Genomic DNA, 25168 nt, shown 5'->3' with positions numbered 1-25168 from the left:
GTATGGACACAACATTTATGCTTGATACAGCTCTGAATTTGGATTCACACAGCACAGGTTTCTGACACAGAATGAATGTGGTCTATCGAACTTAAAAGATTTTTTTGCTTTTGTTGAGCAATTCACTATGCTGTTGACTATTATTAATCCCCTAAAAATAAAATATTTGAAGAAATTTTCTTTACAATTTCTGAAATCTGAAATGAGAAAAATTGTACCCCCCCCCCCCCCCCCCCCACCAACTTATTGTAACCCCCCCTTGGAGCAAGAACCCTAAAACTCAATTCAAGCCTTTCCTTTGTATTAAGAAACCTTGAAGAAAAATTTCAGAGAGATCCATACACTTAAACACAAGTTATAGTCTGTAAACTAGAAAAATGCTTCTTTCTGGTCCTTTATGGGCTCCTTTTTCCTATATGTTCCAGGAAATTTACCCCAAACTCAATCCCAGCCTTCCCTTTGTTATATGGAACCTTGTGGTACAATGTTTGAGAGATCCATACAGTTACACACCAGTTGAGTTATTGACAGGAAACTAGAAAAATGCTTGTTTTTAGCCCCTTTTTGCCCTTAACTCCTAGACTGTTTGCCCCATAACCCTTAAAATAAATCCCAACCTTCTACTTATGGTTTAAACATTGTGGTACAATTTCAGAGCAATTAAAATACTTATGCACAAGTGATGGCTCTGAAACTAGATAAATAAAATTGAGAATGGAAATGGGGAATGTGTCAAAGAGACAACAACCCGACCAAATAAAAAAACAACAGCAGAAGGTCACCAACAGGTCTTCAATGTAGTGAGAAATTCCTGCACCCGGAGGCCTCCTTCAGCTGGCCTTTAAACAAATATATACTAGTTCAGTGATAATGAACGCCATACTAATTTCCAAATTGTACACAAGAAACTAAAATTAAAATAATACAAGACTAACAAAGGCCAGAGGCTCCTGACTTGGGACAGGTGCATAAATGCGGCGGGGTTAAACATGTTTGTGAGATCTCAACCCTTCCCCTATACCTCTAACCAATGTAGAAAAGTAAATGCTTGTTTTGAGCCCCTTTGGGCCCTGAATTCCTAAACCTTTTGGACCATAACCCCTAAAATCTTCCTTTTGTAGTTATCAACATTGTGTTAAAATTTTATTGATTTCTATTCACCTATACAAAAGTTATTATCAGGAAACCATCTTTCTTCGGACGCCTGACAATGACAGCGTGATATCAATATACGACCATTTTTTTTTGCATTTTTGCGGGTCGTATAAAAAGAGTTTTCCAAAATTAGATATGATTTAAGCACTGAAAATTAGTTCTCTGAAATTAGATATGATGTTATACATGTTATATCTTTTTTCAAATTATAATCAAATATAATTATAGTTCCCAATATTTTTTCTTGCATTTGCCAGAAAATAATATAGATCTGCAACTTATCTATCAATGTCAATTGAACTTTCAATTTTTCTATGTTCTAATTTCTTCTATACCTTCTTCAATACGTTCTGGTCTTATGCATATTTGCAGGAAGTCTTCAGATTGTAGATTCTCAAGACAGTGATAATGTTTAGGAGCTCTAGGGCAAGTCTCCTGTGCTATTAATCCTCTTGAAACAGCTGATGGACATCTACTGAATTTCTGTATTGCCACAGCATAGTGAATTACAAACTGCAATAGAAAACAATAGCTCTTATAAAATGTTTTGTCCCATCAGATTTCCATACTTTATGATTCAAGATAATAGACAATTACTTGCACTTTAAACCTTGAAAGTTTAATATTAAGCATATATGGTAGTCATGTTGATTGATTTGCGGGAGCAAAGAAACATTTAATATATCATTTCTAAATTTTATATACTATACATTCTGCCAAGGTTTGGTTTAAATTGATCCATTACTAAGTACTAGTGATTTCTGAGTAGAAGATCTTTTTAAAGTTTAGAACCTGGAAGGACATCAAGTGATGGCAATTCTTAAATGCATGCATGTAAATGTACATAAAATAATCAGTGATAATGTCCCCATGAAATATTGTTCGCCAGATAAACTTTCATACAAAATATAAGGTGGCAGACAATCGATGACATTATTTTATGATGAATTATAATTATGCTTCCTGTAAGAATTTCCTTCTATAGTAAAATTGCTCTATTTTTGCAATTATTTAAGGAGCCAAACATTCCTAGAATTTAATGAGATTGTTCTTCACCTGATTTTTGGGCTAATATCAGGGAAAAAATTACAGTTTCAAAATTTAACATTAATTCATGCTTTTAATACAATATAATAAATATAAAGTGGACTAATCTGAATAACTTTAAAAAAGAACTTTAGGTAACAGGCTTTTATTTAAACTTGGAATTATTTTTAATCATGGAATTTGCAAAATTTTCTGTGCTGGAAATTTTTGATAAATTCCATGTTTATTTGAAATAATAATGTTTTGAGCAGTTCATAACACTTTTCATATAACGTATTTTGTATAGATGGTGTTGTGCAGGGCACAGTGCGTTCTATTGAAAATGTACTATCTTTTTTTTAAAAGAAAGTGTTGCGCGCAGCACAGACTATTGAAGTACAGAATAAACGTGGAATTTATTAGAAATTTCTAACACAAGAAATTATGAAAATTCCATAGTTAATAATAATTCCAAGTTTAAATAATAGCCTGTTAGGTATGTTTAATAGGGGCACTTGAGCTACAAGAGTAACAAGATACATAAACAATTTTAATTATGATTTTTTTCTGTTCAATCATCAATGCAAGTGAAATAGTGATATATATAACAGTTAGCTTTTAGCAGCTAATATGGTTCAATTTTGTCAAAATAATCTATGAAACATCAATCATGTCATAATGATTTTTTCTCTTGCAACCTTATATTGATAAAATACAAGTTTTTGTTGCAACATAGACATAATAGAAATGCAAAGAGATTGCTTTGAGATTCTAAGTGCTACTAACTGAATCAGCAACCATATAGATTCATAAAAAACAAAATGAAAACTTCAATAGTCGTTATTCAAGTTTATTGTACATGGTGTACGTATGATTGATTTTGTTTTAAGCTTTGAAAATTTGATCAAAAACAAAATCTTTGACTTTCAAAAATTTCGAACACTCAGATTCTGAGTAAAAGACAGACCAACACTGGGTTTAAACCTGGGTCATGCATGCAATTCATTGAGGAAACATGTATACTCAAGCATAATTGATCTTTTCCCACTGAAAGCAGAAGCCGACTTTTTTCCTTGTAATTTGAGTGTTGTTAAATTTTTAACAATCAGCAAACAGGATTTGGCTGCATGGTTAATGCTAAAATTGCTAATAATAACAACATTATCAATACAAGCTGCAGATCAAATATAAAATAATTCTTTTTAAGAAAAGAAAAATTTGACAAAAAAAATTTAACCATGAAGCATGGATACATTTAATTATCAGACGGACAAAAGAAAAGATGGAGTGAAGTTTTGAGTCATTAAAATCATTTTATTTTTAAACTGTTGCCTTCCCTTAATTGTTCTTGATCGATTTTAGGAAATGGTAGGATAAATGATGAAGTAAATGCGATGCAACAGTGAAACAAGTTCGTTGATGCTATGAGTATGATACAGATGCAGTAATGAGGTTTTGACAATCTTTTTTTGAAAAGGGGCACCAACTTTTAAGTTATATGAAAATGACCGAAATTAGGTGAAAAATTTCCGGATCCTTGAGTGGAGGTGTCATATCTAATGTGTATATTTATAAAGAGACCAAGGCAAACATTGTTTATTAAGTTGTGTGATTGAGATGTGTAATAATTCTAGGAGTTTTTACATCTCTCAAGTCTCTAGAGTTAGGTATCAATAATCAATTGAAGTCAATCCAAATAGCATGAAGGTGGCTCAGGACTATTCGACTGCGCATAATTTCACGCAAGAATTACAAAAGTATTTGTCGTAAATTTGATACAATTAATTAGGTCTTTCAACCTTTCAGTATTGGTTCTGATTATTATTATTATTATTATTATTATTAGGTCTTTCCACTTTTCCGTGGAAAGACCTATTGGTTTTCTTCTGATTCTTATTATTATTTTTTTTTTTTTTCTTCCACCAACTTTTTGTTCCTTCGCAATTTTTTTGTTTCGCAAGATGTCGCTTAGATATATAGTATATGATATCGAACAATTAATACGCTTTTGAAACTGACACCGCGTAACCAAAACCTTTTAAATGTAAGAGTTATCTCCCAGAACACTGTTTTTCTTGTGATCGCTTAATATTCGCAACCGTATAAAAAACCGACAAATTTATTTTACCAAATTGATCGTTATATCCTCAGGATGATTTGATTTATTTTGACCGAAGCTATCCAGAGACTTCATATGAGAGTTATTTCCCCTTTTATATTTGATATAAGTGATATGCATTTTTAACTGGAAAACCATAAGTGTTAGAGACCTAGGGTCTTTTGTTTTGAGATCCTTGGTCCAAAAAATTGAAAATGAGGTCAAGGTCAAAGGTCAAGGTCATGATTAAAATTTTGATTTTGGCTTGTTATCCCTTTTTTCAGAAATCATTTAAGATATTGACAAAATATTTTCATAAAATTGTTAGTTACGACATGTAGTAACACATAAATTTTAGTCGAAAGAGTACGTAGACATTTGACGTGAGTTTTCCCCCTTTTTATATCTAATATCATATGTATGGTAATATAACTCATAAACAATATAAAGTAAAGGACTAAAGTCTTTTGATTTGAGGTCCTTGGTTGATGACCTTGAAATTGAGCTCAAGGTCATTGGCAAAATTAACGTTCTAGATTTTGATCTTTGCTTTTACTTCATATGTATACATGATGAAGACATGGGACTTTTTGCAATAGGTTGCAAGCAATGTGACCTTGTAAAAGCCAACCGGAAGTGACCTTTTGTTTACCGGAAGTAGCTATTTTTTGTTCTAAATAAATGTAAAAGTATATAGATTAGAACCATATATTTTTGGAATCAGTGTCAATTAAACTATCAAACTATACCGGAAATTACATTGTTTGAACCGGAAGTAAACAATTATCTCCCTTATCTATATATTTTTCCATAGAAACCATACATTTTTGGAATCAACGTTCAATAAGCTGTCATTTGACGGTTCAATTGACATTTAAAACCAAATTTTTAATATTTTCATTTAAAAAAAGATCCTTACTGGTGGAAAGACCATCAATGGTTCTCTGAACAATTGGTTTTTAATATTGATCTTACATCTCTTCTGAAAAAAAAATCCACCTCCTTGTTATCACTTAAACACTGAAACTACAAGTCCAATCGATCCCAAAATTTACAGTCAGCAGGGCATACATGTACTAAAGGTTCATAAAACAACTTGGTGCCGATATCTCTCAAGACTTTTCCTAGAGAAAAGAAATGGCAATGCCCTTAAAAATCGCTTGCTAGGTCCGTAAATCTCAGTGAAATCCTACAATAAAAATGTCCGTTCCTGGATTGAAAAACTTATCTGTTACAAACTGGTGCTGAAAAATGTACATTTTAAGAAAATAATCCTTAAACGTGTTTTAAAGTTACACCGTGTTTTAAAGTTACACCGGATCAATTAAATCCAAATCATGCACTGCTGGTGAACTGTGATCAAAATGTCAATTTCCTAAAATGACAAAAGAAATTACATTGTGTACATTCCATCTCTATAGATGTTGTCTGTTTGACGTCCCCACCTAAAAAGAAATAAAAAGACTAAGTTTTTCTTAATATAAACCCGCGTCACGTGGTGTCTCCACAATCTGGCGCGCGCGCTGGACCTAAAATAAAATAAAAACTTTCCAAACTAAACATGAAAATTCTCCAGTAAAACAATACTAGACCCCTTACAGAAACAAACAAACAAACAAAACAAACAAACAAAACAAACAAACAAAACAAACAAACAAACAAAACAAACAAAACAAACAAACAAACAAACCCCCCCCATCAATCTATGTTTCAAAGGGGGAAAGACCGTTTACAATTGCTTTTTGAAAGCAATTGATTTATATTTATTATTTGGTCTTTCACCTTTCGGATGAAATATCTATTGTTTTCGTTCTGATTATTAGGTCTTTCAACCTTTCTGTTGAAAGACCTATTGTATTCATTCTGATTATTATTTTTTTTTTTTCTTCTGCCAACTTTTTTTTCCTTCGCTTTTTTTTTGTTTCACAAGATGTCGCTTAGATATTTGGTATATGATATCGAACAGTTAATGCGCTTCTGAAACTGACACCGCGTAACAAAAACCTTTACCTTGTAAGAGTTATCTCCCCAAACACTGTTTTTCTTGTGCCCACTAAGGCTTTGCAACCGTATAAGAAACCGACAAATTTATTTTTCCAAATTGCTCGTTATATCCTCAGGATGTTCTGTTTCATTTTGACCGAAGCTATCCAGAGACTCCATATGAGAGTTATCCCCCCTTTTATATATGATATAAGTGATATGCATTTCTAACTGGTAAACCATAAGTGATAGAGACCTAGGGTCTTTTGATTTAAGATCCTGGGTCCAAAAAAATGAAAATTAGGTCAAGGTCAAAGGTCAAGGTCAAATTCTAAATTTTGATTTTTGCTTATTTTCACTTATTTTCAATTGCTTAATAAGATTTCAACAAATTATTTTTACTGAATTGTTAGTTGCGACATGTCGTTAATTATAAATTTTGGTTACAAGGGTGCGTAGACAATAAATGGGAGTTTTGGCCCCTCTTATATTTAGAATTATGCGTAAAGTGATATTACTCATGAACCATACATAATACAGACCTAGGGTCTTTTGATTTGGGATCCTATGTTTATGACCTTGAAATTGAGGTCAAGGTCATAGAGTAATTGGACGTTCTAGATGTTGACCTTTGGTCGAAATTCATATTTATACATCATAAAGCCATAGGAACTGACATTTTCAACTGAATCTTAATATTGTCATATCAAAATACATCCTTATTGGTTGAAAGACCTTCAATTGTTCTTTGAACAATTGGTTTTTAATTAGGTCTTTCAACCTTTCAGTTGAAAGACCTATAGGGTTTGTTCTGATTATTATTATTATATTTTTTTTTTTCTTCCGCCAACTTTTTTTTCCTTCGCTGTTTTTTTGTTTCACAAGATATCGCTTAGATATAAGGTAAATGATATCGAACAGTTCATCATATGCTTCTGAAACTGACACCGCGTAACAAAAAACTTTACCTTGTAAGAGTTATCTCCCCGAACACTGTTTTTCTTGTGGCCACTACTCCTTTGCAACCGTATAAGAAACCGACAAATTTATTTTTCCAAATTGCTCGTTATATCCTTAGGATGTTCTGTTTCATTTCAACTGAAGCTATCGGGAGACTCCATATGAGAGTTATCCCCCCTTTTATATATGATATCAGTGATATGCATTTCTAAATGGTAAACTATAAGTGATAGAGACCTAGGGTCTTTTGATTTAAGATCCTTGGTCCAAAAAAATGAAAATTAGGTCAAGGTCAAAGGTCAAGGTCAACTTCTAAATTTTGATTTTTGCTTATTTTCACTTATTTTCAATTACGTAATAAGATTTCGACAAATTATTTTTACTAAATTGTTAGTTGCGACATGTCGTTACTTATAAATTTTGGTTACAAGGGTGCGTAGACAATAAATGGGAGTTTTCGCCCCTCTTATATTTAGAATTATGCGTAAAGTGATATTACTCATGAACCATACATAATTCAGACCAAGGGTCTTTTGATTTGCGATCCTATGTATATGACCTTGAAATTGAGGTCAAGGTCATAGGTTAATTTGACATTCTAGATTTTGACCTTTGGTCGAAATTCATATTTATACATCATAAAGCCATAGGAACTGACATTTTCAACTGAATCTTAATATTTTTATATCAAAATACATCCGTATTGGTTGAAAGACCTTCTATTATTATTATTATTTTTTTTCTTCCGCCAACTTTTTTTTCCTTCGCTGTTTTTTTGTTTCGCAAGATGTCGCTTAGATAAATGAAATGTGATATCGAACAGTTGATGCGCTTTTGAAACTGACACCGCGAAACCCAATACTTTCCCATATAAGAGTTATCTCCCCGAACACTGTTTTTCTTGTGATCTCTAAGGCTTCGCAACCATATAAGAAACCAACAAATTTATTTTTCCAAATGGTGCGTTACATCCTCAGGATGTTCTGTTTTATTTTGACCGAAGCCGTAAAGAGATTCCATATGAGAGTTATTTCCCCTTTTGTTTTGAAATTTTGAAATGTATTTTAAACTGGAAAACCATAAGTGATAGAGACCTCGGGTCTTTTGATTTGAGATCCTTGGTCCAAAAATGAAAATTAGGTCAAGGTCAAAGGTCAAGGTCATGTACAAAGGGACAGATTATGTGATTTTGGCACTACTTGAAGAGTTTTATGTGTGTTTGCCAATCAACCAACCAACCAACCAACCAACCAACCAACCAACCAATCAATCATGATCATGATCAATCATGATCATGATCAATCATGACCATGATCAATCAATCATGATCGTGATCAATCAATCAATCCATCATGATCGTGATCAATCAATCATGTTTCCGTCTCATGTGTTTAATAAAGGGGTCAAGATCTTCTTTGTTTCTTCTTTGCTGTTTCAATTGACCCTATCCAACGTGTTTAACCAACCAACTAATCAATCAATCAATCAATCATGATCATGATCAATCAATCATGTTTCCGTCTCATGTGTTTAATATAGGGTCCATGATCTTCTTTGTTTCTTTTTCGCTGTTTCAATTGACCCTATCCAACGTGTTTAACCAACCAACCAACCAACCAACTAATCAATCAATCAATCAATCAATCAATCATGATCATGATCAATCAATCATGTTTCATGAAAAATCGAAATTTAATATTGTTCTTGCGTCACTTCTGAAAAAAAATCCACATGTTCTCTGAAACTACAAGTACAATCGACCTCAAAATTTGCAGTCAGCAGTGCATACATGTACTAATAGTTTATAAAAAAACTTGGTGCAGATATCTCTCAAAGTTTTTTCTAGAGAAAAGAAATGGCAATGCCGTAAAAATCGCTTGCTAGGTCCGTAAATCTCAGTAAAAACCTACAATAAAATGTCCGCTCTGAGATTGAAATACTAATCTGTGTTTCAAACAGGTGCTGAAAAATGTACAATATCAGAAAATAATCAATAAATGTGTTTTAAAGTTACACCGGATCAATGAAATCCAAAACATGCACTGCCCATGAACTGTCATCAAGTTGTCAATTTCCTACAATGACAAAAGAAATTACATTGTGTACATTCCATCTCTATATATGTTGTCTGTTCAACGTCCCGACCTAAAGAGAAATAAAAAGACTAAGTTTTTTTATTATAAACCCGTGTCACGTGATGTGGCACGCGCGCTGTACCTAAAATAAAAGAAAAACTTTCCGAACTAAACATGAAACTTCTCCGGTAACACAATAATATAGACCCCATATTGAAACAAACAAAAGAACAAACAAATAAACAGACCCCCCCCTCCCCCATATAATCAATTTCAAAGGAGGAAAGACCTTTTTACAATTGCTTTTTGAAAGCAATTGATTTATATTTATTATTATTATTTTTTTATTTTTTTTTCTTCCGCCAACTTTTTTTCCTTCGCTGTTTTTTTGTTTCGCAAGATGTCGCTTAGATATATGGCATATGATATGGAACAGTTAATATGCTTCTGAAACTGACACTGTGTAACAAAAAACTTTACCTTGTAAGAGTTATCTCCCCGAACAGTTTTTCTTGTGGCCACTACTCCTTTACAACCGTAAAAGACAAATTTATTTTACCAAATTGCTCGTTATATCCTCAGGATTTTCTGTTTAATTTTGATTGAAGCTATCCGGAGACTCCATATGAGAGTTATCCCCCCTTTTATATATGATATAAGTTATTTGCATTTCTAACTGGTAAACTATAAGTGATAGAGACCTAGGGTCTTTTGATTTAAGATCCTTGGTCCAAAAAAATATAAATGAGGTCAAGGTCAAAGGTCAAGGTTAAATTCTAAATTTTGATTTTGGCTTGTTTTTACTTATTTTCATTAACCTTATAAGATATCGACAAATTATTTTTACTAAATTGTTAGTTGCGACATGTCGTAACTTATAAATTTTGGTTGCAAGGGTGCGTAGACAATAAATGGGAGTTTTCGCCCCTCTTATTTTTAGAATTATGCGCAAAGTGATATGACTCATGAACCATACATATTAAGGAACTAGTGTCCTTTGATTTGAGATGTTTAGTCTATGACCTTGAAATTGAGGTCAAGGTCAAAGGTTAATTGGACGTTTTAGATTTTGACCTTTGCTTAAAATTCATATTTATATTTATATTTATATTCATAGGAACTGACATTATCAACTGAATCTTAATATTTTCATATCAAAATAGATCCTAATTGGTTGAAAGACCTTCAATAGTTATCTGAACAATTGGTTTTTTATTTTTTTAAATATTTTGATTGATTAGAAATGTTAAATCATTGTAGTCATGTGACTTATAGAAAATTTTTGTTATAATCCGTATTTGTCAAAGGGTCAAAATGACATTTCACCTATTTTCACAGTTTTTCCTGCCAAAATTTGGATTTTAAGGCAAAATAAAAAAAAAAATTCTTATCAGTGATCTGTTTTTTATTTGCTTAATCTTTAAAACTATATTTCAGCTTTTTATATTACAGTTTTGGACCAAGTGTCAGAAAATTTGTTTTTAAATTCCGATAAAAATATGTCAACACCTCTATTTTCCCCATCATAATCGGGCATCATTTCATTGAAAAATGGTCCCTTTTACATACCTGTTTAAAAGTAAAATTTTGAGCTAAAAAGGTCTGTGACCCCTATCTTTTTTCAACTGATTTGATTCACTTTCTGTAAAAAATAAAATAACAAATTTTACGGCACTTCTGATAGAAACTTCGAATAGGCCCGAGCCACCTTAAAGTGCAGGTGGTTCTAAATTAATATTACTCACATGTACACCTTTGAGTTTAATTGTTTGTACATATGTAATAACAGAAAGTTGTCAATCATACAGCATGTACAGGTACTGTCTCAGAACTCTCACTTCAAGAGCCTGTAATTCAGTGATTGTCATTGCTTGCTGTTAAACATACTTCATGTACTTGTTATTCTTCATTATTTGGACATAACATGCATAAATTCACGAAATTAGGCTATTAGTTTTCCGTTAGAATTCTTCTAAATTTGTTGTCCTGTTTTGCTTGTGGTATTTTAATAACCGACCATAACACAAATCTTAATGTTTACATGTACCAATGAACCATGAAAATGAGGTGAAGGTCAGATGAAACCTGCAAGACAATCATTCCCTATACCACATATAGCTGACCTTTTGCCTATAGTATCCTAGAAATGTACATGTATCTAATCACCTAAGTTCTTTAACCTTAATCCCTGATCCCTGAAATGAGGTCACAAGAAAAACAAAAATCCTTACGTTTCATGATATTTATAATATGCCTTCAATTCAGAATTTTGCATCATCTTTAAATCTTTAGTGATCACATTAACAAAGTGATATGCTTGATCAGAATGATCAAAATTAATAAATAATACTAGATAATAAAATCTGATCTGTACTTTGACTTTGACCTCCATGGCGTTGAAAATTAATACACATTCCTAGAGATAAACACGATACACATATATGTAAACAGACAGAAAAAGCTATCAATAGGATTAGGTCATACAATGTCGTCATATATAAATAAAACATATATATATTTATAGACCTACATTGTATTCATGATAATTATCAAACCTTTAAATCTCAAGTTTATTTATATAATATCTATTGATTCAAAGGTATACAATGTGTATATGTTTTAAAGGGATAGACAATCAATGTAAGTTTTTTGCTCTTTCATCACGATAATCAACTTTCGATAAAAATTAAAACAAGAATTAATCATGTTTAAACATGCCAAACTGTACCTAGTTAAAAGTATCAATATGTGTACTAAATAATCTTCACTTCACACTGAACAATCAATGAACCTGATTTTGCTCAATTATCGTATACAATTAAATCAAGAAAAAAAAGCATGTTCATACATGCTAAGCTGTAGTTAAAACAAAAGTATCAATGTGAATACTGAATACATTTGTTCCACAAGGCACAACATGGCAGAGATATATTTCTTCCTTATGTAACAATTTCCTAGAACATATGATAAAGCCTCATAAAATTTTATGTTATGATGACTGGGAATTATACAATTAACCAGGGACTTTCTATACTAAAGAATAGTATAGAAAGTCCCTGCATTTTAACTGATTTTTTTAGGGTTAAAATAAAAGATACCATATTTGATTGGTCACACAAGGGGGGAGTTCTATTTAAATAGTAGTAAGTCTCTGAATGATGACTTGAAATATTACTGTAAGTTATAGAAAATGTATCACTTCCAGGTGTATGTATGGTAAAAACAAAGTTTTGTGTCTAATACAAAAGGGAAGCTATATAATTTGTCCTAACTATTACAGATAAAATTGCACTTGCTTTTAAATTTAAATCAGAACATCTATGGTCCGCAAATAGTCAAAAAATAACATAAGGACCTATGAGCTACGGTTCCGCAGCTATGTCCATACCAAAGCAATGTTAAAACAGAACAAGGATCATTGTCTACTCCTACTTCTAACACTAAGTGACTGACTATCCTGTCGCTGTATTAAAGGTGTGTGTGCATTACTTAACAAGTCCATAAATAATTTAAACAAAAAGGAAAAAATGTATGCTGTACATACCAAAGCAATGTTAAAACAGAACATGGATCATTGACCATACCAAGGCAAAGTTATTGAACTTTTATAAACACAAAATGGATCATTGTCCATATCAAGGCAATGTTATTAAACTGTTAACAGAACATGGATCATTGTCCGTTATAAACAGAACATGGATCATTGTCCATACCAAGGCAAATTCCAGATAGCTCTTCATTTTCGAAAACAAATTTTATCTATCATGTTGACTTTGATGTATATCACAATAGCAGCGCCAGCGGGAAATAACACAGTTTCGGGGTCTCACTAATTAGCGACAACAAGCGTAAAGAAGCGACAACAAGCGTCAACAAGCGACAAGAAGCGACAACAAGAATTATTTTAGCGACAAGAAGCGACAAGAAGACTATTTAGCGACAAGAAAACATTTTTTTATTAGATATATAGAAATTTGTATGTAATGGTTTTTTTTTTAAATATACGAACAGATAATGTTTTATTATATAGATAGAAGAAGAAATAAAACATTTGTGAGGAAGAAAGAGATTGTGAAGTTTATATTAGTATATATATTGGTAGATGAAGAAATTAAACATTTGTGAAGGAGAAAGAGATTGAGCTTCTTTTTTTATTTTTAAATATGAAGAATATGTATAAGATAATGTATGCATCTGTTTATCAAAGTCAAAGTAAGAATAAGAATAAGAATAAGAATTTTATTAGTTTGAAATCCAAACAATAGGATTGTTACTAAAATACACAACAAAAAAACAAACAAACAGGCATATTAAAATTACAAAACGATAGTCAATAAACAGTTACACTACAAACATGTAGAATTGAAAGAAAAACAAAAACATAGATTAATAGTATTATTTATAATACTATTTTTGACAGCATGCCTCCTCTTTAAAGTTATGTATTAAAATATTATGCTTATGTATCAAAAAAAATGTTATAATATACATTACACGGTTCATATATTGACATTATAATTGTTTCTCTCATTATGCATTTCACCTATGTAGTTAACAATGATAAGTAAAATATCACATTCTTCGCAGGAAAATATAAAATCAAATTTATTTTCTTCACTCATGGAATTAAAACAGGGGACAATATTAGAAATTTCATTAAACATTTTGATCCTAGTTTTATTAATTTCTGAACATGTAATGATGAAATGAAATTCATCTTCCAACTCTTTATGGCATAAAGGACATATTCTATTTTCTAGAGCTGTTTTGTTGTATCTTCCACGTTCAACAGCCAACATACTATTACTTATTCTTATTTTAGCATAATTTTTTGTAACATTTTTATCTAAATTCAATAAAAGGTACTTTTATGGTTCATACTTAACTTTAAATTTTATGTAGGTTGTTAGTTTATTTTCATTTATTGAATTATAGCACTTTCTAGCTGCTTAGGAAAAATTTTCACAAGAGTTTTGTATAACCTTTTAGAAAAGTATTCAGAAACTAATAATATTATTTGTCGTGATTCAAAAAAGGATGCAGAACTAGTGATCACATCCTTACTTTAAAAACTATTATTGATAAGGCTTTTAAATCAAACAAAAGAATATATGCATGTTTTATTGATTTTAAAAAAGCTTTTGACACTATAAATAGAGAAGCTCTGTTGCACAAACTTGCTGAATATAACATAAATGGACCATTCTTTAATATCCTTAAAGATATGTACAAAGAAGTTTTATTTGCAGTTAAAGTCACTGAAGGCGTTACTAATATGTTCCCTTCCTCAGTTGGAGTAAAACAAGGCTGCATTCTAAGTCCTACCTTGTTTTCTTTTTATATAAATGATTTAACCTCAATGTTTGATAACACATGTGATCCTGTAACATTACATGACATAAAATTGTCTAGTGTTTTATATGCTGATGACTTAGTATTAATATCAGAATCCTCAGAAGGTTTACAAAATTGTCTAAACAAGTTAAATACTTATTGTGAAAAATGGAACTTGACTGTCAATCTTGACAAGACAAAAACAATGATATTTAATAAAAGTGGTAAAAAACTTACAAAAGACCAGTTTGTATTGAATAATGAACTAATTGAATGTTGCACAGAATATAAATATTTAGGTATACTATTCAAGCCATCAGGAATTTTCACTAATGCTGTAAATCTCCTATGTAAAAAAGCTTCTAAGGCATTGTTTTGTATTAAAAAATACTCTACTCAGATAAGATGGATGTTTCTTCCCATATGAAACTATTTAATTCTTGTGTTAGTCCAATATTACTGTATTGTAGTGAGATATGGTCGCTAAATATTGTGAAGAACAACAAAACTCTTGAATCTCAATATTTATCTATGGAATCAGTAAAACTCCAAATCAAATTTGCGAAAGGTCTTCTAAATGTTAATTCAAAGGCAGTAAATACAGCTGTATTAGCTGAATTGGGAATGTACCCTATTGGTATACAGGCCCTTAAGTCTTCTATAGGATTTTGGTTACATATTTTAAAGTCAAATGAAAATGAGTCTTTATTATATAATGTTTATAAAGCTAACAAGCAGTTAAATGATGGATTTGCTTCAAAAGTTAAAATGCTACTTTCAAAATTAAATTTCACTCATGTTTGGGAAAATCAATGTACCTTCTCTAAAAAACGATTACTATTAGCCGTCGTGAAGAAGCTCAATGAAAATTTCAAAGTATGAATAAACGAATGGAGATATGGAGCGGGCATAATGGAATATAATATTTTTATCAATTTTAACTTTCTTGTCGCTAAAATTATTTTCTTTTGCATATTCTTTTGCATATTCATTGCAATAATTAATTTTAATTAAAAAAATATGTTTTCTTGTCGCAAAATAGTTTCTTGTCGCTTGTTGTCGCTAAAATAATTCTTGTTGTCGCTTCTTGTCGCTTGTTGTCGCTAAAATTCTTGTTGTCGCTAATTATTGAGACCGCAGTTTCGTATTAGACTGGGTATCGCAGTGAATATCCCCGTTGACTCGCAAGTAAGCTGGTTCTCGACTGACTACTCGTGACACGGGGCTGCTTCATTTGTTCTAAGTCGGGCTATGCCCGGTTCGCCCTATCACGTGTCCGGGTTAAATATGGCTGAAAATAAAACGAGTGGAATCGGCTGATATAGTGTTTTGACATTTTATGTGACTGTTTATTTTATCTTCTATTATAAATCACCGGATTATAAATACTACGCAGTTTTTAACCTACAGCAGAGAATCTGACATTGTAAACAATAAAGCAATTAAATATCATCTGGTTTCTATCTTTTATACTTTTCTATGTATGTATCTATGAAATAGTTCAGTTTAATAAAATGTAGTTATAGAAGCAGTCACGTTTATTTAGAAATAAACTGTAAATAAATATGTAGCAGAACTTAGAAAGTTTGCCGAATATTGTGAATTTGGGAACTTAAATGAATCTTTAAGAGACCAGTTTGTGGTTGGACTTAAAGATGAACAGACACAAAAGAAACTGTTAACTGTGCCGGACTTAACTTTTGTGAAAGCTATCGGAATTGCTATAGCCGTAGAGACTGCAAACAAAGATGCAATTGAGTTAAGAGGGAAATTCAACACCGAAAGTTCTGTAAACAGGATACAACGACAGCAACGTAAACCGCCACCAAGTACAACAGATAGACAAAAATCGTTCGTATGCTACCGATGTAATGGAAAGAATCACAAAGCAGATACATGTAGATTTAAAGACGCGGTGTGTCACAGCTGTAATAAAAAAGGGCACATTCGTAAAGCGTGTAGATCATCCGGTAAACCGAAACAAAGACCGGCGCAAAAGAATGTTAATTCCTTGGATAATCAATCACGGGAATACACAAGTGATGAGGATGATTACTTAGGAATTCACAGTGTTAAAAATTCCAATCAGGATTCAATTTGGATTACGCCAAATGTGCATGGAAAAGAAATTAGAATGGAGCTGGATACAGGTTCAGCCGTGTCAGTAATTTCTGCTGTGGATTACGACAAGTATTTTCAAAATGAAAAACTTGAAAGTGCAAATGTCACCCTGAAAACGTATTCAGGAGAGTTGTTAATTCCAACTGGATATATGAATGTGCAAGTTAAATATAATGGTCAATGTGAAAATCTTAAATTGTATGTAGTGCAAAAAGGTGGCCCTGCATTGTTTGGGCGTGATTGGTTAAGGAAAATCAATTTAGATTGGAAAAATCTCAAGTGGATTAATAAAATTTCAGTATCAAGAAATTCAAATGAAAAGCTGGATTTATTACTGAAGGAGTATTCAAATGTATTCCGTGAGGGAATAGGGTGTGTTGCAGATATAAAAGCACATCTCACGTTAAAAGAAAATGCTTCACCGAAATTTGTAAAAGCTAGACCGGTGCCATTTTCAGTCAAACCGCAAGTGGAGCGAGAGCTAATAAGGCTTGAAAAGGAAGGAATAATTTCAAAAGTCGACACAAGTGAATGGGCATCACCAATTGTCCCCGTTATGAAATCAAATGGTACAATTCGTATATGTGGAGATTTCAAAACCACCGTGAATCCTATGCTTAATGTGGATCAGTACCCGCTTCCGCGGACCGATGAGATATTCGCTACTCTCGCAGGAGGACAGAAATACACGAAACTGGATCTCCGTAATGCATATTTACATATGGAGGTAGACGATGAGTCAAAACCATTGATGACAATCAATACACACAAAGGACTGTATCGTTATAATAGGATGTTATTCGGAATTGCGTCAGCACCAGCTATATGGCAAAGAACAATGGACCAGGTATTAAATGGACTTGATGGTGTACAATGCATGTTGGACGACATGATTATAACGGGCCCTGATGACGAAACACACTTACAAAACTTGAAAAATGTGTTACAGAGACTTCAGAACTATGGTTTAAGGGCAAACTTGCAGAAATGTTCTTTCCTCAAGGACAAAGTCATATACTGCGGACATGAAATTAGTGCAGATGGACTCAGGAAAACTACAGACAAAGTACAAGCTGTAATGGAAACTCCGACTCCGAAAAATGTAAAGGATGTACGTGCATTCTTAGGACTAATAAACTATTATCACAGATTTATGCCTAATTCAGCAACTGTACTTAAACCATTGAATCAACTGCTAGAAAAAGAGCGAATATGGCGCTGGACAGACGATTGTGAAAAGGCCTTCAAAAAGGCAAAGGAGCTTATTACGTCAGACCAAGTGTTAACACACTACAACCCCGAATTACCAGTCCGTTTAGCGTGTGATGCTTCGCCATTCGGACTTGGAGCAGTGTTATCTCACGTTATGCCAGATGGATCGGAAAGACCAATTTCTTTCGCATCGAGGAGTCTTACAAAATCCGAAAAGAACTATGCACAAATCCAAAAGGAGGCGCTTGGAATAGTGTGGGGAGTGAAGAAATTTAACACATTTCTGTACGGTAGGAAATTTTCTTTAATTACTGATCATCAACCTTTAACAGCAATTTTTAATCCTGAAAAATCAATTCCTGTAACTACCGCCGCTAGGTTACAGCGTTATGCTATTTTTCGCTCTGGATTTACATACAACATCGAATACAAAAATACAAAGAAACACAATAATGCAGACGCATTATCGCGACTACCGATGCAAAGTGACATGAACATTAACAGTGAAGACGCAGATGATCTTTTTCACGTGTTACAAATTGAGGACCTTCCAATTACGAGCGCCGAAATTCAACGTGAAACTCGAAAAGAAAAGGTATTAGCATCAGTTTTGTACCAAGCAATGAATGGATGGGAAATAACGGACGATTCGTTAATAAAACCTTATTTCACTCGCAGAAATGAATTAACTGTTAGTCATGGTTGCCTTCTGTGGGGAATAAGAGTCATAATTCCGATTAAATTCAGGAATCGAATTCTAGAATTACTTCATAGTAGTCACCCGGGAATGGTGAAAATGAAGGCGTTGGCCAGAGGGCATGTCTGGTGGCCCGGTATAGACAGTGACATTGAACATTTAGTCAAAAGCTGCACTGGATGCCAGATAAATCAGCACGCACCAGCACTAACACCGTTACACCCATGGGAATGGCCCGAGACACCATGGCAACGAGTTCATATAGACTACGCAGGACCGTTTATAAACAGAATGTTTTTTGTTATGGTGGACGCGCATAGCAAGTGGCCTGAGGTTTTCGAAATGAAATCGATTACAGCAACAAAAACAATTGACATTATGAGACAAGTATTTGCTAGAAATGGAGTACCTGCTCATATTGTATCGGATAATGGACCAAGTTTTGCATCCGCAGAATTCGCAGAATTCTTGAGACAAAATGGAATAAAACACACGAAGTCAGCACCCTATCATCCAGCAACAAATGGACTTGTTGAGAGATTTATTCAAACATTTAAACAGTCAATGAAAGCAATGAAATGGGAATCTGGTGATGTAAACAAAAAGATCGCAAACTTCTTGCTGACGTATCGCCAGACACCACACACTAGCACCCACGAAACACCATCAAAACTGTTTCTAGGAAGGGACTTAAGATCTAGACTTCATTTGTTAAAACCAAACTTACGAAACACCGTTAGAGTGAGCCAGGAAAAATCTTGCGAAATAAGAATGAATAAGAAGGATAGACAATTTGAAGTAGGCGAAAGAGTTATTGCAAAGGACTATAGAGGAAAAGATCCGTGGGTAGCAGGAATTATAAGCGAGCGTGAAGGACCACTCATGTATAAAGTTTCAACCGACAACGGACACACATGGAGAAGGCATACAGAACAATTAAAGTCTACTCAAATGCCAAAATCGTATGAACAATCAATCGAAAACGATAACATTATAGTTGACAATACGGAGACACGCACACAACAACATGTGGCCGAAAAATCACCGGAACAAACCAAAAACAATGAAATGTCAATGCCGCGACGAAATCCAATAAGAGAACGAAATCCACCAAAAAGATTAATTGCCGAAATGGAATAGTCAGTGTGCATAAATAGGACTTTTATGGTTACACATTATGAGGCATAATAACCCTCGTGTAATCATAATCAGACCAGGGTCTGATCTTGCATGATATTGAGAAAATATTGTAAACTGCATGACCTATCTTTCTATCTATACTCTTTATATTTGTTTTCAATTTGCTAGGTCAATTTTCATTCATAATTCTTATCACGCGAACACGTGATCACACGTTTGGAATTAGCAGGGAGGAACTATAGTGTTTTGACATTTTATGTGACTGTTTATTTTATCTTCTATTATAAATCACCGGATTATAAATACTACGCAGTTTTTAACCTACAGCAGAGAATCTGACATTGTAAACAATAAAGCAATTAAATATCATCTGGTTTCTATCTTTTATACTTTTCTATGTATGTATCTATGAAATAGTTCAGTTTAATAAAATGTAGTTATAGAAGCAGTCACGTTTATTTAGTATAGTTGTGTTATATATATAAGAACCCAAATGCAGTTATAAATACACAACAGCTGATTTAAAGATGGCAACAGAAGTTCAGATTTAAACTTTTTTGCTTTCTAAGCTAGGGGATATAAAAGATAAACATATTAACAATAAATATATATTTTTAAACTGCAATCTTTTTTTCTTAGGCCTTATTCATCATAAAAACGTTTCTTCGAGATAAGTTTTTAAATTTGAAAATAAAATATAGCATGGCAATTTAGTATTGTCATAGTGGACCAATGCAGTATCATGCAATAATATACTAGTCTGGTTGACAAAAATCAATTATCACCTTTTAAATTCCGATAATTTATCTATAATTGAGCTTCCCGCCATACTTTTATGACCGGCTGATTGCTTGCCGGTGAGTGAAAACCGGCGAGGGCGGCGTATGCCTATTTGCGCCGGCGGCTGATTTTACAGCAAATGAAGCGACTGTGCCTATACCGGAAGTGTCAACCAGGCTGAACCGGGTTAAGCCGCTGTGTCAAATGAAGTACTACCTTAGTTCATTAACAGCCGGTGAGATTCGATCTATTGGGAAAACGGTATTATTTATTCTGCCATAGGCGACAATACTAACATTTTCTAAATTTACCAGTTTTTACACTAAAAACCTGGATAAAACAGTTATGTGTGGTGTTAGAACTTTATTACCTTATTGTAAAAATTGAAGCCAAATAGTATCATGACCAAATTCAAACGGAACTGGTTTATGTTATCCATGCCCACCGTCATTTTGCACCAAATTTATAAAATTTTGGAAGCCTTTTCGAATAATTCTCTAGAAAATATTTCAATAGGTTTTAAAATTTATATTATAAATTTACACACTGCAGTTATTCATAGATAAATAAAAAAATATATTGTACCCTTACATCCAATCACAGCGCTCCGAATTTGACTTCCTTCACCTGTCTTGGGTACAAAAGGAAAATTAAGTACTACCGTTTTCCCTATTGTAGATTCTGATTAGTCGTCTAATCAAATTATGTGTATTGTACCAGGTTCGTTCGCGCCCAATACAGTTTCGCACCCTACGCGCGTTCGCACCTCACACGTTCGCACCCAAGGTCCGTTCGCGCCCAATTTTAATCTTAATTCCAGTACTCAGTGTTGAATAATTGGAAAATCATGATTGTTGTTAAAAATTGCTTTGGTGTAAGTAAAACATTCAAGATTTTAAATTTAAAAACACAAAAGATAATAGTTTTTAACAACTTGGTCCCTTTGATCTTTAACCAAAACATGAATAAGAGTTATTCAACACAAAATCAAACGTTGACAGAATCCCACTTTATTTAGAAAAGATTATTTTTTATCAACAATACACAAGAATTTGTCTCACTATACAAATCCTTGCAATACACTACAGACCTATCTTTTGCAACAATAAAAACATAGGGTCATCATGCGCGTAGCTACGTTAACGTCAAAACGCCGGGGCGTACACTTGAATTTTGATAAAAAGATATTATAATCTAAATAGAATAAAAAGAACTGGATAAAGCACACCAGCCATGCAATTCTTTCTTCAATGGCTTAATTGTAGTTTCGACTGGAAATAACGAAATTTCCCTATTTCAATTAAATGTTATCAAATTATATTTGTGTTCATTTTCTGTCAAAGTCTGAAAGATATGACTTCCAAATCACTTTGTTTTTCTTTAAAGCAATATATTATCTCCTGAAATTCGATAAGTTGTTTGCCTTATTTTTCGATCCTGTGACAAACTTGTCGCAAAAGCGATTCTAAACGTTGGCCACGTCAATCATAATTTAAGGTTCAGTAAGGGGTAAACAAATATATCAATAACATTGTCAGCCCTTCGTGAAATTTTATGGAAGTTGGACTGAAACTGTTTATGATCAAATGAGTATCCAGAGAACTATGATGAAATGATATTTTTTTACTATCCCGTATTTGACCGATAATATGAATATTACATTCACTATATTCACAGACAGACTTTTATTCCGCAATTAACAGACCGTCTGGAATTTAAGTTCACATGATAAATTTATAAACCATCATATGTTGTCATGAAACTTGACCAGTATAAGAAAATATAGGCCTTATTAAGCTTTGGCGGAGAGCAATCCCAGTCGTGAACCAGGGTTTCTCAGAACACTTCTAATAGTGCGCCTTAAAGGGGCACTAGCTGTCAAATTCATGGTCACCAATTTGACTCAAATTCTCATAATTGATTAATTACAATGTAAAACATTTATCCAATCTATCAAACGTTTAAAATAAACAGTTTACAAAGCATGGGGTAGATGATATGTAGGTTCGTTTCGTGTGTATTTAAATCCAGATGCCATCTAATTAACTATCGATTTGACCTCAGATGACCATATAAGCGATGTAAACACAAATAAAGATATGAATAGGTTAAACCAGCACGTGCTATTGGATTTTTATAGGTCTGTTTGATTTGAATTTATAGATTAAAAATATAAGTTTCTCATTGTTTTTAACCGTATAAGAATGATTTATGTGGATCGAATTAGTAATCAAATGATTTACCGTAGTTTCACTTTCAATGTTGACACTTTTTTTCTTTAAATAACCAGTTCACGTACAATGCATGCGTTGTCAGTCTCTAGCTAGGGGTTACATTGAAGTTCACATGAATACCGGTTAGAATGATGATGACGTTTTCACTTGCAAGTGAATCAGTCAAAAATTATGTATAATCGCTTATTTCAACAAAAATAAAGCAATTTGATTGCTAAAAGCAAATTATTATTTCATTATTCCAATTTAATTAATGATTAATCTAAAAAAAATCATACTTTATTTTTTTATATATATCATAGCTAGTGCTCCTTTAACCTTTCTGAAAATTAAGTATATATTTCCATGTTAATTAAATAACAAGTTTGTACATTAAAAGGTGTTATTTATGCCATGATAACTTTAAATTGATAATGAACATATTTTAAAGTACCTGCTTTGGACAATTTCTCTAAAACCAATGACCATTATATTCCAAATTAACACAAGCATGACAATGAAGGAATTAAACATAAAAAAGTTTAAGATTCCTAATAGCAAATGCATCTTATATTTGATATATTGCCCCTCCCTCCGAACTTCTATCAGCAGGTGCTATGAAATGGACCCGCTTGACACCCTTAAAATACCTCGCCGAGGTTCGGGCGTACTCGTAAAATTTACCTAGCTACGCCACTGCAATAAACAGTTACAGTCAGTCCAGGATTTGTATAGTAATATAGTTATTACTATACAAATCCTTGACTATCTAAAACATGATTAAGACTAATTCAACACAAAAAAAATGCTGTCTCACTTTATGTTGAGACAATGACAACAAATATAAGAATACACTTGCCAAAACTTGATTACAAAACTACAGTTATTAAAGATCGTTAAACACAAAACCAATTAAAATTGGGTGCGAACATGTAGGGTGCGAACGGACTTTGGGTGCGAACATGTAGGGTGTGAAAGTAAAAGGGGGCGAACATGCAGGTATGAATGGGTGCGAAGATTTCTTGCTATTGCGCAATACTGTGCAATTGAAAATTTCTTGCTATTGCTGAATACTGTGCAAATGAAAATTTCTTGCTATTGCACAATACTTACTATAATTATTTTGGATCCTGATTTGGACCAACTTGAAAACTGGGTCCATAATAAAAAGTATAAGTACATGTTTAGATTCAGCATATATCAAAGAACCCCAAGAATTCAAATTTTGTTAAAATCAAACTTAGTTTTATTTTGGACCCTTTGGACCTTTGTACGTTGATATTTGTACATCGATAAATTTTGCTATTTGACGTATTTTTGTTTCTAAATCAAATCAGAGTCAACTTTTCTTTTTCGAAAGTTCATCGGAATCAACAATTAAGTTTAATTTGTTCCGTTCTCTCGAATTTCGTCGAATTTCTTGACTATTCTTGAAACGACGCTTTTATGCTCGTATCAATTTCAGTTTGAAGCTCATTCTGATCATTTGGCACCAATATCGTTACGTGGATAAATCGGACAAATATGACTTACAGTCACAAAAGCGACTAACATGTATCTGCATGTATAATGATTTGAATATCTTTTCGGTCTCTAATGTCAACACGTTGTACACTTATGTTAACATTACAACAAATAGCAGTAGCGAGACTGACCCATTCAATAGATTCTTAAATAATTGTCATCATTATACAGTATATAATAGTTCAGGCAATATGTACTACAACAAATGTTCAGCTAGAACATTTAATATACAAGAACGTATTTTCGCCCAAGGCAGTACGAAATCGACAAAGAACAAGTACAATAGTTCGGACGATATGTTCCCGTGTTAATCTCAACAATAGTGGTCCATGTGGAGAATCTCTTAGTATGGCCAGCCGACAACAGTTTATGTCCACTTGGTATTAAAATAGATTAGTATATCCTCCTTTTAACCCTCTGCTGACAAACTTTTACGGGTCTAAGGCATAAGTGTTATAAGCCATTTTAAAGCCAATTACTATCTCTACCACCAGTATCATTGCCTATGTAGAGAATCCCGGTGTATAGCCAGCTGGCAAAAGTTCATTTTCACTTTAGAATATACAAGGGTAACCCAGTACCCTTTGCTGACTAATTCCTACTGGTCTAGGGTATAAGTGATATGAGCTATTTAAGAGGTAATGTCCACCTCTACCGCTGATATAATGGTCTAGATGGACAATAGTCTATTTCGACTTCGTTATAAACAGAACTTAACCTCCCCTTTAAACCATTTGCAAACAAGTTCGTACCGGTCTAGGGCGTAATTGCTTTGGGCCATTTTACAGGCAATAACTTGTACGACCTCTGGTACCATGGCCCAAGTGGAGAATCCTTTATTTTGGCCAGC

The 25168-nt window shown here is 33.0% G+C and overlaps 2 protein-coding genes across 3 annotated transcripts in view; one reads left to right on the top strand and one right to left on the bottom strand.

Moving 5' to 3' along the window:
- Positions 1-13120, bottom strand: part of LOC134712574 (uncharacterized) — a 55740-nt gene extending 42620 nt beyond the window's left edge. Inside the window, exons 1-2 of one of the 2 annotated variants that reach the window (XM_063574277.1) lie at positions 13011-13120; positions 1491-1668 (exon numbers count right to left, since the gene is read on the bottom strand). In XM_063574277.1, the coding sequence (XP_063430347.1) occupies positions 1491-1668; positions 13011-13037 (205 nt within the window). In that variant the 5' untranslated portion in view covers positions 13038-13120. Of the gene's footprint in view, positions 1-1490; positions 1669-12841; positions 12930-13010 lie in introns of those variants that run through there. The other variant, XM_063574278.1, reaches the window with a different exon arrangement.
- A 1401-nt stretch (positions 13121-14521) lies between these two features.
- LOC134711065 (uncharacterized protein K02A2.6-like) lies at positions 14522-19801 on the top strand. Its single transcript, XM_063571495.1, has 2 exons — positions 14522-14930; positions 16206-19801. Exons 1-2 carry the CDS (start codon positions 14522-14524, stop codon positions 19799-19801), a joined length of 4005 nt encoding a protein of 1334 aa, XP_063427565.1.
- The last annotated feature ends 5367 nt before the right edge of the window (positions 19802-25168 follow it).

The sequence above is a fragment of the Mytilus trossulus genome, chromosome 3 (genome assembly GCF_036588685.1).
Source record: "Mytilus trossulus isolate FHL-02 chromosome 3, PNRI_Mtr1.1.1.hap1, whole genome shotgun sequence".
NCBI classification, from domain to species: Eukaryota; Metazoa; Mollusca; class Bivalvia; order Mytilida; family Mytilidae; genus Mytilus; species Mytilus trossulus.
Note: the sequence above shows the minus strand (reverse complement) of the source record. Positions and strands in the feature narration are given on the sequence as shown.

What these genes read in the sequence shown, in the direction of transcription:
- LOC134711065 (XM_063571495.1), top strand. Translation starts at nt 14,522, where the DNA reads ATGTACAAAGAAGTTTTATTTGCAGTTAAAGTCACTGAAGGCGTTACT. An exon ending in CACAGAATATAAATATTTAG is followed by an intron (nt 14,931 to 16,205) that starts GTATACTATTCA and finishes AATATGTAGCAG; the next exon opens with AACTTAGAAAGTTTGCCGAA.